Source organism: Perca flavescens, chromosome 24 (assembly GCF_004354835.1).
Source record: "Perca flavescens isolate YP-PL-M2 chromosome 24, PFLA_1.0, whole genome shotgun sequence".
Taxonomy (NCBI): Eukaryota; Metazoa; Chordata; class Actinopteri; order Perciformes; family Percidae; genus Perca; species Perca flavescens.
Window position 1 is genome coordinate 3,406,869 of NC_041354.1, and position 11,802 is coordinate 3,418,670.

Sequence of the window (11,802 nt, forward strand, 5' to 3'; positions counted from 1 at the left end):
AATGAGTAACCAGCAGCCCTCTGGTTACAGTGTGTGATCATGTCTGAAAAAATGACTAAATGTTATTTTTTTATTTAAATTGTAGTAAAAAAACAATGCAAAGTAGATGTGAAGAAAGCATGTGTATAGGCTGACGTTTTGCCAGTGATGTTAATTTAATTAAGTGATGCTTTGTTAATGGATTTTCTTTAGCACCCAAGTCCAACGGGGATTCCTTTTTTGGATAATAAACTTGAACTTTCAGAGAGGTTTTGTGGCAATTTTACAACACAATTAGTGCATCTGAAGAATGGAGAAAAACAGCAAAACAATAAAAACGGAGTCATGGATATATAAAACATAAATCCAAGATAAATTATTTATTCATTCAAGATAAACGACTGAATACTTCTGTTTGCTCATAAATGTGTTCATGTTTATTTTCCTGCAGCAAAACACCTCAGAGTACAAAAATCCTCTCTCTCTCTCGTTGGCATGATACACATAATGATCATCACAAAAACACAAAGAGAAGAATGCTTCCAGCTGCTGTCAGGCATCAGGGAGAGATAAATGGGACACTACTAAAGCACTGCAGTGACATGAGAAGATAAATACATTAAGATGATGATGTTGTCATGCATCTGAAGGCTGAAAATACTGTTTTTATTTTCTGCAACTTTTCCTTTAGAGGTTAAAAGGTCAAGCTTCCAGGTGTCCACACAGCTGTATGGCACTTGGTGGCCCCCTGCTGTTCACAGAAACACTGCACTTCCCCTCTGTTGGCAGCTGTGTGTGTGTGTGTGTGTGTGTGTGTGTGTGTGTGTGTGTGTGTGTGTGTGTGTGTGTGTGTGTGTGTGTGTGTGTGTGTGTGTGTGTGTGTGTGTGTGTGTGTGTGTGTGTGTGTGTGTGTGTGTGTGTGTGTGTGTGTGTGTGTCTCTCTCTCTTATGGGATAGCCACAGCAAACACACTGACCACACAGTACATGGTGCGGTTTTCCCATCTCACAGTGCAGCTTCCTGCAGAGACAAAACAACAAACAAGGAGGTGAAAGTTTAGAGAGATCATTAAAACATGAGAGAATGAGAACAGACTACACAAGCAGATATAAAGAAAGCAGAATCCAAGAAAAGAAAACTGAACTAGTGTTTCCCCTAACACAGACTGAAAGTTACATATAGCCACTTTAAGTACTTTGAGGGAAATACTGGACTTCTTCTCCTCTGCAGTCATCTGGTGGCTGGAGTTACTTTGCAGATGAAGAATTCTAACAAATCAGCTCCAGTGTTTTGTGTTGAACCAGCTTTAAAAATGACGCGTTTGTCTTAAATAGTATAATATAAATTAGTGCTGTGCAGTGGATTCATTTCATGCTGATGTGAAGAGTGGTTCCTGTAGATTTTGAAAAGTAACTGATAAATAGGGAAACACTGCTAACTGAAAGCATCATTGACAATAGATATACAGTATAAGAGAACAACAGAAGACATGGCCCTATGTGATGAGGCTGGACCTCTCCACTAAAAGAGAGGTGCTCTCAGAGTGAATCAGCGGAGGAAACTCAGCTTACCGTCCACGGCAGTGTCCCAGTAGCAGGAGTTAGCGGTGTGGAGGCCGGCTCCTGTTTTCTGCATCACAGCACACGTCACTGTACGGACACAAACAGTCACAATAAGCACTTTGTTCCATTTTGTATTCCAGTTTTAATGTTTTATTTGAAAGCAGTCACACGCACAACTTGTTTTCTTCCGTCTTAAATCAGGGTCCCCCCATGGTTCTCCAAGTTACATTTAAGACTTTTTTAATACCACCTAGTATGAAATTTAATGCCAACTTCACAGCCATGTAATGGAAAATCAGTGTGGATTTTAAGCCAGAGAAAAGACGTTACCTGAACTTAATAAAACATTTTTGTAAAGTGTGTTTGTACTCTAATAACATAAAATCAATTAAATATTTGTTGCATTTAAAGTGCTTTATAATTTAAATGTTACCCACGACGTTACAGCATTTATTTAATCCTACAAAAAGGACAAGAAAAAAACACCTTTGTAAAGGAAATGCAATTCTTTTAAGACCTTACTTTTAGAAAATTAAATGTAAAACTTTTAAACCCCCGGGGACCCTGTTAAATATAATTTAAAAAACATACTTTAGAAAGTAATGTTACGTCCAAAGTCAAAGTGAAATCTGCAGCGAGACACAAACACACCGATGTACTTGTACGGTTTCCCCTGTTTGACCAGCTGCGTGAGGCAGCGCTCCACGATGCTGGCGGTCCATTTGTTCACCTGATTCACGCTGTAGTCGTCACCGCCTACGACCGCCTCGATACACTGAGGTAAAAACACAAAGACACACACGTTCATGAGATAACTTCTCCATGTTTACAGTCATGTGGAAGTCACTGGGTGCCGTTTCACCCCGAGGAGACAGAAATAAAGAGCTGACACTGTTACAAACCTGAGTACAGAAGAAACATTATCATTTTCTTTAATGGGGATTTTCTGAAGAGTTCCTTAATGCACTAGTTTCCACTATTAGTACAGACTCAGATGTGTAACAGTGAAATAGCACTTAAGATTAAAAGAATTATGTTATTTCAAAAATGTGTAACTCTGACGACCCTCTCTGATGTCTCCTGTGTATTTAGTACTACTATGAAACAGATTTTTTTATGAATCCTATAAACATTTGAATCAATAGTGAACATTTACAGCAAAACACAATGAATACTCTGCTACTGTCCCACTCAGTACACTGTGGAGGGATAATATAGTAATACCTAACATTTGGAGAGAATTAGATTAACTTGGGTTTGAATAATTTACTCCACAGTTAAGATACAGTCTGATAGTGTGCAGGTAACACTAATGATTTTAACAACCTTAAAGCTACTAAAAGAAAAGAAAACGTGATGCTTTTTAAAGCTACTAAAAAAGAAGAAAAAGTGATGCTAAAGGGTTAACATGTGTTAATATTACCTCTTTGACAACGCCATCAGCTTCTTCAGAGTTGAAGGAGCCCTGAAAATGGGAAACAGACAAATACGAGTCAATGCAAGTAATACATATATATTAGTCCCCCTTTTTTTATACATACATATTCATTCCCCACTTTAACATTAACTACATTTTACAGTCACATAGTATTTATACAGAACTAGTATATCAGTCCCATTGTCACTTTAAACAACTTGCTAACCACCAGGAACAGGTTATTAGCCAATTGTAGCTATAATACGCCATACTATATAACGATTTGACACCAAAATACAGCGTTAGCATCAGAAATCACCTGGGAGATAACGTTAGGAGTGGCTAGCCAGGGCAACTAGCCAGCTACTATCTACCGTAATTAATCACTAAATACGTAAATTACGGTACAAACCTCGTTGCCGTTAGGATATTCCTCCATTTCTGTCAACTATCGCTGTTCCAAAGTGGTAACAGTCTCTGTTTTTCAGCTAAAAATAGAAGAAAAGGCTATTTTTTCTTGAAGAGAAACAGGGAGCTGTTCAGGACTTCCTGTGAGCTGTCAACAACAGAACGAGAATAAAGAGCGACGAAGAAGAGAATGCGGTTAGCTACCAACGGCTGCCACCTGCTGGTAGCAACCATAGCAACACATATTAAAGTGTTTACTTTTAGGCTCAAAAACTGGTTAAAAACAAACCAAAAGTGTACTCATTTTTAATTATTGTAAGTAGGTAAGAATTGTATATGATATGCATGTTTTTATATCATGTTCATATTATTTGTATTAGGACTGGAGTTGTTTATTTATTTTGAATTGAGATAGTTAAGTATGTACATTTTATTGTGTATAAAAGCCCAACCAGGGACTGGAGTTGAAAATTAGCATCTGCTATAAACGTTTTATGCAGCACTTCAGCGACAAGCTTTGTTTTGACACTATGTCTGTCTGCATTGTCCCTGTCAAATAAATAAATAAATGAAATGAAAAAAATACCACAGTAAAAATGTCCCTAGACCTAACATAAGGTGCAATGAGAGCAGTGTAACTTGCTATCATAGCCATTAAAATTTACACACTTCATCAGGCTAAGGTAATTAATAGAATATAAGCCAACATTAGCTATGATCATTTCTTAGAGCTAGCTAGCTAATGTTGCAAGCTAGCTTACTTACATTAGTTATCTAGCTAGTTAAATAACATAATAGGTTGGTAGAAAAACAAAGCTTTACTTTAATACAAATACTTTAATATCTTGACATTTTCTAATGTAGTTCAACATAAAACATACAATTACCTTGACTGTAACGATCTCCTTTTGATCTACAAAATTCTAATAATCCATGTCACGCTTCCTCCTCCTGGCACTGATTGGATGGCTGAGAGAACCAATAAGATGCAATGCTGCCCTGAGAACATATTTCATTGACTAAAAGTCCTACCTGCGCCGGTGCAGGTAGAAGAGACAGCAGGACGCGACGGGAGAAAGACGCCGCTGAGCCGGCCTGGCCCTGGGTAAGCCAGCCTTCTTTGAGAATTCTTCATCGATCTTTTTCCCTCCCTTTGTAGAATTTCTTTTTTTTCTTTAAAGATAGGCTACCTAAGTAATAATTATAAGGTAAAATAAATTCCTGTATTTAATTTGTGATTATTTGGCAAAAGAGTTCTATTTCTTTCTTCTACTTTGCTGACACAACCACTAAGCTTTATGCAAATGATTGCGTAATGTCGTCACATATATGCAAATGAGCGTATGACATAATCTAGCGACTTTTAGCGACTTTTGGAGCTGGTGCTGGCGACTTTCATTGGAAAAGAGTTGGCAATGTCAGTACACGATCCGTGCTGCCTGCACGATCCGTTCTGCATTGTATTTTAAATGAATGAGCACAAGTAAAGCAGAACTGACGTTACAGCTGTTATATATTTCAACGGTTATTTTCAGATTTTATTTTGAAGGTCTTTATAAATTATTACATGCTGTCTCAGCTAGCGGTTAGCTGAATTAGCTGTTAGCTAGCTAGCTAAACTAACGTTTAAACCAACGACCGGAAGCGTGGAACAGATCGTGCAGTGTAATCCTGTTTTACACGTGGTTTTACCGAGGCTAGTGGACACTGCACGATTTGTTCCCTGCTTCCGGTCATAGTTGTAGCGGTCTGCCGCTAGCCTCCACTGGGAAGCTAACATTAGTTTATATAGCTAACAGCTAATTCGGCTAACCGCTAGTGCAATGTCGTAAATCCACGTAAAACAGGATTTTCATCTGCGCATGCGCTTAACGTCTTGCACATGCACAGAACGGATCGTGCAGGTAGCACGGATTATGTACCAACAAGGGGGTAAGCTTCGCTTCAGAACTCGAACCTCCCGTTAGCATCCCATTGACTCCCATTCATTTTGACGTCACTTTGACAGCGAATAATTTTACATCTGAAGCGTTTTTGTTGTGTTTCTACAGAAACACAACAATGTATAAAAGGCTCCATTACCTTGTATCTCACGTTATGGCTCCGTAGCAGACATTTTTGAAAAAATAGGCTAACGATTGGGTCATAACCACGAGACTTACCGTCACACAGTAGAGGAATTACCGTATAGTACAGGAGAAACTCACAGGCAGTTTGGACTTACATTAATTACTGATGTTAACTAGCATGTTAGTGATCAGTAATTAGCCTGTGCCTATGTTATCTCCTTACATATACCTACACTCTCCGTCTCTGTAAGATTGGGAATGATTGAGATTTCTCTTGGCACAGCTACCAGAAGACTTCACACTTTCAGACAGGTTGCTCACGTCACATTTACGTTGTCTCTCTCAGTTGGAGGCTGCGCAGTAAAGAGCTAAGAGCTTCTAATATCCTTCACTGGTCTCCGTCCAGAGCAACAGGATCTGTTGGTCCATTCTTATGTACTGTCTATGGGGTTCACGGCTAGCTTAGAATATGCAAAACCCAGGTTGCTGAGCTGAAAACTGGAAAATATAAGCATGAGCAACATAAGCATGTACAATAGATGAAAATAATTGGGGGGTGGCAGTAGCTCAGTCCGTAGGGAGTTGGTTCAAGTACAGAGTGTCGATTGGTAGCTGGAGAGATGCCAGTTAACCCCCTGGGCACTGCCAGGTGCTCTTGAGCAAGGCACCGTACCCGCTCAGGGCGCTGGTCAGAGTGTAAACAGAGTGTAAATTGTAATTTCCCCACTGGGGATCAATAAACAGTATAAATGATTAAATTATTATTAATCTGGAAAACATAACTAATGCAATAACTCTGGTACTATGGAATACTATGGGTTTTACCATTAGTCGGCCATGGCATCAGGTAGAGCAGAGACCAGTGATGACATCAGGTAGGAGTTAGTTAGACCACGCAAAACTAAATGTCCAGTATGGTTTGAAGTTCTGTTGACCAACCTATTCACTGTACACACTGAACTGCCATTCCTTTAACCTTTGTCTTTGAAGAGAGAGGGCGCCATCTAGTGAACTCAGAAATAAAGAAAATAGTTCACAGAGCTTCATTTGGCCATCACTACCTTCACCCAGGAGACTGGGGTTCGTATCCCGCGCGTCACGGAAAAGCACTTTCCAAAACCAAACTGTCTGAGTTTCCATAAAAATGCAGAGGACAGTTGAGATTAGAAAAGTACTTAACCATGATACGTGGGACACGACCCCCGGTCTCCTGGGTGAAAGTCCTGTGTTGTCCTTATGACAGTTAGGGAAGATCATGGTTGCAGTCGGAAAAAGGTAAGGTACGTGTACATGTATTGGCTCAGGTAGCTCAGCGTGATGGAACGCTGGTTGGAAGAACACAATGTTGGTGAGTTCAAATACTCATGAGGTGCACACTTTACTGTGAGGTTTAACACCCAGAAGCATCCTTTGCTGTTAAATTAATCTTGAGTGTGTCAGTGAATTTTGAGGTCCAGCACTCAAAGCTGGGGTTGCTCAATGTGTTTACCTATTTGAAAAGAGCGTGTGAATTCAACATTAAGTTTGTACGGTATTTTATTGTGTAATCTCTCAGTTGAAGGTTAAGACGAAGTTAAAACTGGAAGGGAAAAGTTAAATACTCAATGCAGTAGATCAGATAGCTCAGTGTGATGGAACGCTGGTTTAAGGACACGCAGGTCATGGGTTCAATCATCCTGACAGACAATTTATTTAGAGGTTTATAATACAAAGTGTGAACAACAAATAATAGAACAAAAGTTAGCAATGTCAGCTTCAAGAATAGCTCACTGAGATAAGCTACTGGATCAGCCATCTCAGGTTGAGGGATCAAAATCCCACGTTAGCCTTCACAACTTTTTAACGTCGCTCCTCTGAAATCTGAACGATAAATACAACTTCCAACCACTGTGATTCATCAACTCAGATAGCTCAGTGTGGTAGGCCACTAGTGCACAAGGGTTGGGAGTTCAATACTCATGAGGTTTAACACCCAAAAACACAAGGTTCTTTACCTAGTGATGGCCAAATTAAGCTTCATGAACCATGTTCTCTGTTTTTTTCTGAGCCCACTAGATGGGGGTCTCTCTTCAAAAAAAGGGTTGAAAACACACTGAACTGCCATTCCTTTAACCTTTTTCTTTGAAGAGAGAGGGCGCCATCTAGTGAGCTCAGAAAATAAAGAAAATACATAAAAAAATTCAATACATATTTGTTTACATTTTTTATTTTAGGTCCTGTATTAATATTTTTTGTGTTCTACTAATCTTCTCTGCACTCTGCATATGGCAGCTTCAGAAAAAGCTCACTGAGCTAATCTAATGACTACACAATCAGCTAGCCAGCTCAGCGTGGTTGGAAGGACACAATGGTTGGGAGTTCAAATCCTCATGAGACTCGCACATCTTGAGTGTGTTAGTGAATTTTGAGGTCCAGCACCCGAAGCTGGGGTTGCTCAATGTGTTTACCTTATATATGTGATTTGAAAGAAACTCGTGGGATATTTGTAGCCTAATTGTTTATCAAAAACATATTTTCAAACTATAGCGTAGCCTACTAGACTTATGATACGCGCTACGCTGGTCGACGTATTGTAGGTGGACTGTTCAAGAAGGCTGTGAGAAAGTGAAAATGGAAAAAGCGGTGCCCGGCAGCACCCCCAGCCCAAAGGAAAGCGACCCAAGCCGAGCCACACGCCCAGCCCGCAATGCCGACCTGTCCCGCGGCGGCCAGGACCCCCAAACAGCACACTACATCGCCGCTGCCAGAACACCTGCGCATGAAACATCCCAAAGAACACGAGCCGCGCATGAAGGAATCCACAGACAGCAGCCAAAACGCAGCAACACTAGGTAGGACCATTGCCATATATATTAAAGGTTAGGACCTACAGCAAAGGAAGGACAGTCACGGCTAAAAACTGGTGTTAACCAGCCAGCCTCTCCAGGGCTGTCAGCCGTTCTCTCGGAGTCTCCCTACAGTGGGAGCGGAGCGACTGCTGCTCGTTAGCTAACGTTAGCTTTCTAATTTCACCCACTCAATTACACGCCTTCATCATACACTGGTTAGCGGAAATTTGCCAAACTAAATTGTCACTCATCTGGCGATAGCGATGTGCTTTCCTACGATGCGAAAAGAGCGTGTGAATTCAACATTAAGTTTGTAAGGTATTTTATTGTGTAACTTCTCAGTTGAAGGTTAACAGGAAGTTACAGTAAACATAGAGCTTTTATTGTGACGGGAAAAACGGAAGTGAATAAAGTGTGGTATTTTCTTACCTGTTTAACTCACCTGTTGCACCAAATTCTGTGACAGTCGAATTGTGTGACTCTAAAGGGCGCTGTTGTATTGGAGTCTATAACTGTACTGAGCTGTACTGACACACTGACGAGGCACTTAAGCAAATATAAGCTCATAGAGGACTAAAGATCGGTCACATAGTTTACACACATAAAACCATCTCAGGTGACTCCTCTTACTTTCCCATGTTTAACCAAACAGCTTTCATCACTCCTGTGAACAACAATAGAGAATATAGAATTGTGTAGAATTGATTGATTCATTTAAAAAAAAAATGGATGAAATTGAAATTGAGCAGCTGGTTTTTACTGTGCGTTAGAATTTCAGTGAGTAGGCGTAGTTCATTTATTTAGTAGCCTAGCCTATCCCGTTCATATGTCTTTAGTGCTCTATGAGCTTACTTTATTTGCGTAAGTGCCTCGTCAGTGTGTCAGTCTTCTTATATACTGTCTATGGTGTCAGCACAGCTCAGTACAGCCATAGACTCCAATACAACAGCGCCCTCTAGAGTCACACAATTCCACAGGACACAGAATTTGGGGCTGCAGCGAGATGAACTTGGAATTTGGTGCAACACCGACAATGGAAGCCCCTGTCTTTATTTTAAGGCCAAACCTGAGTCTAGACGATATAAGAAACCCTTGGTTGCACATTTAACTATTTTAGAGGCTGTGGACGTTGTTTACTTCATTAATGTGTTTACTGTGTTAATGGACTGAGGATGGGAGTAGGATTCGGTTCGGTTTCGTGTTCGGCTGAATCTTAACCAGTGGATTCGATATTCGGCCAAACCCCAAAAAAATCTGGATTCGGTGCATCCCTAGAAAAAATGTACATAAAATATAAGAAATAGAAAAAAAAATAGAATTAGTTAAAATAATAATAGTAATAAAAAACATATTTACACAATAAACACCCTTTATATAAACACAGCTATACAGATGAATAAGGTGCGGATGAATAGAAAGGACATATTGCACATCTGGAGGTAACAAAGTGTGATAAATAGATGTATATGCATAGTGCAGAATTTTGTCCAGTTATGCTCATGTTGCAGAAACAGCTAGTAGCAGTGCTACATTATGATGTTGCATTAAAGAGTCTGACTGCTGCTGGAATGAAGGAGCTGGGGTAGCGCTCCTTCTTGCACTGAGGCTGCAGCAGTCTGCTTGAAAGAGCTGCTCAGGGAACTCCCAGTCTCATGTAGGGGGGGACCTCCTCTATGGTGTCCAGAGGGCAGACCAGAACAGAGCTGTAGTCCTCTTCACCAGTCTGTTTAGCCTTTTCATGTCCCTCTCTGTGCTCCCAGCTCCTCAGCAGGCTACTGCAGAAAAGATTGCAGACGCATCCACAGAGTCATACATGTTTTTAACAGAGTCATAGCCTACATGTTTTTATTAACAGAGTCCTGCTCATAGGCGGAGTTTGACATTCGAGCCAGGGGGGGGGCAACAAAAAAAAACCTCATTGTAGCAGCTGAGACCTGGGGACACAGCACGAGCACAAATGGACAAAACAAACATGCTAAATAAACATATGTTTATTTTTTAAAGCAGATTTGAAATTACATTGTACGGCTGTGTTGGATCGCAATAGACAGACGGTGGCGGAATGCCCCGACACTTAAATTCAACTAAAATGTAACATTGAAAAATCAGTGTTGGACCTCCAGTCTGTTGAGATGCCTCTCCAAACGCAGAAACCAAGCGCAATCACACCATAAAACGTTAAGACACGTTAAGAAAAAAGATCAGTAGGTTATTTTGCCGTAATCCAATGACATGAAAAAAAGTAATCTACAGCGATCAGTAGATCCTCAAACAGAGTCACGGTGCATCCAGCAAGGCCTATAGCCTACTATGCGCGTCATATTCACCAGACGGCTCCAAACAGGTGAACGAGGTGAACTTCGCCGTTTAAACAAAGTGGAATTAAACGTATAAAAGTCCAAATCTACACAAAACGCGCAATCAATTAGTAAGCTGACAGCAAATGTATATACATGACATTTAGGTAACCTTTATTGCAACATGGGCACGCTAAGATGTCCAGACTAGTGCAATATCGTTTTTTTGCGTCCTGCATATGCGTCGACAATGGTCTCAGGTGAAATATTATTTTTACTAAAGCAGTAGGCCTATATGAAATGAAAATGGAATAAGGAAGAAGATTTTTTATTTATTTTCCATTTCGATGGATAGCCTACGGGCAATAGGTAGGCTACAGAGAGATATGTTGTATAACAAGACACAATAAGACAATTGATCAAATTGTTTGATCCTGAAGGAGTGGGGCTCAGATGAGCGCTGCACTCCAAGCCAGTGAGGACTGGCCATCTGGAATTTGGGCAAATGCCAGAAGGGCCGCCCCCGTATTGACCCCTATGGGCCACTACTGATAATGTGTCTTTGGTATTTTATGCATGCAGCTACAAAGACTCAAGATTGTAGTCTACTGCAGCGAAGTGCGTGGAAAGAAAGATACACTAGGAAGGCAGAGTTCCTGATTTCCAAGCTAGGTCATTGACAAAAATAGGGCCGATGTGTAGCAAATGCCTGGGCCGTTTTTTGATCCCAGTCCGTCACTGCCCATGTAGCCTATATTTATGATGTTGCCTACATGGCAGCTGGCATATGATAAAGGAGTTGGATTTATTCTCATCATTTCAACTTTCATCTCGAAATGTCGACTTTATTCTCGAAATGGTAGTTCAACTTTATTCTCGTCGTGTTGACTTTATTCTCGACATTTCGACTTTATTTTCGAAATGTTATTTCGACTTTATTCTCGCCATTTCGACTTTATTCTCGAAATGCAAAATAATTATAAAAAATCTAACTCCTTATTTTTTTTCTCACTTTCCCTTCTTTTGGTATACCTCTGTAAATAATCATGATGATGATGATGATAAAGGAGAGGTATCTGATGATGACCCTCATGTGGCACTGACACTCCAGACCCCCGGCCGACTTCAGACTGACCCAAAGACGACTCGGCGACCTCTGAACATGTAGCAACTTGAGCGGATGGATTTATGGATTATCAATCAGCTTCATAAAGACGAATGGAGGACGTTATGAGGTCAGCC

At 40.5% G+C, this 11,802-nt stretch overlaps 1 protein-coding gene across 1 annotated transcript; it reads right to left on the reverse strand.

Moving 5' to 3' along the window:
• Positions 1–858: 858 nt before the first annotated feature.
• Positions 859–3,544, reverse strand: LOC114551031 (dynein light chain Tctex-type 3). Its single transcript, XM_028572122.1, has 5 exons — positions 3,371–3,544; positions 2,965–3,006; positions 2,193–2,316; positions 1,551–1,628; positions 859–999 (listed from the first exon to the last, which is right to left on the reverse strand). The coding sequence occupies exons 1-5, from the start codon at positions 3,395–3,397 to the stop codon at positions 926–928; spliced, it is 345 nt and encodes a 114-aa protein (XP_028427923.1). The 5' UTR covers positions 3,398–3,544; the 3' UTR covers positions 859–925.
• Between the last annotated feature and the right edge of the window lie 8,258 nt (positions 3,545–11,802).

Coding starts and splice junctions, on each gene's coding strand:
- LOC114551031 (XM_028572122.1), bottom strand. CDS start 3,397: ATGGAGGAATATCCTAACGGCAACGAG. Junction 3,007..3,370: donor AATATCCTAACGGCAACGAG/GTTTGTACCGTA, acceptor TCCCATTTTCAG/GGCTCCTTCAACTCTGAAGA. Junction 1,000..1,550: donor CTGGGACACTGCCGTGGACG/GTAAGCTGAGTT, acceptor TTGTCTCTGCAG/GAAGCTGCACTGTGAGATGG.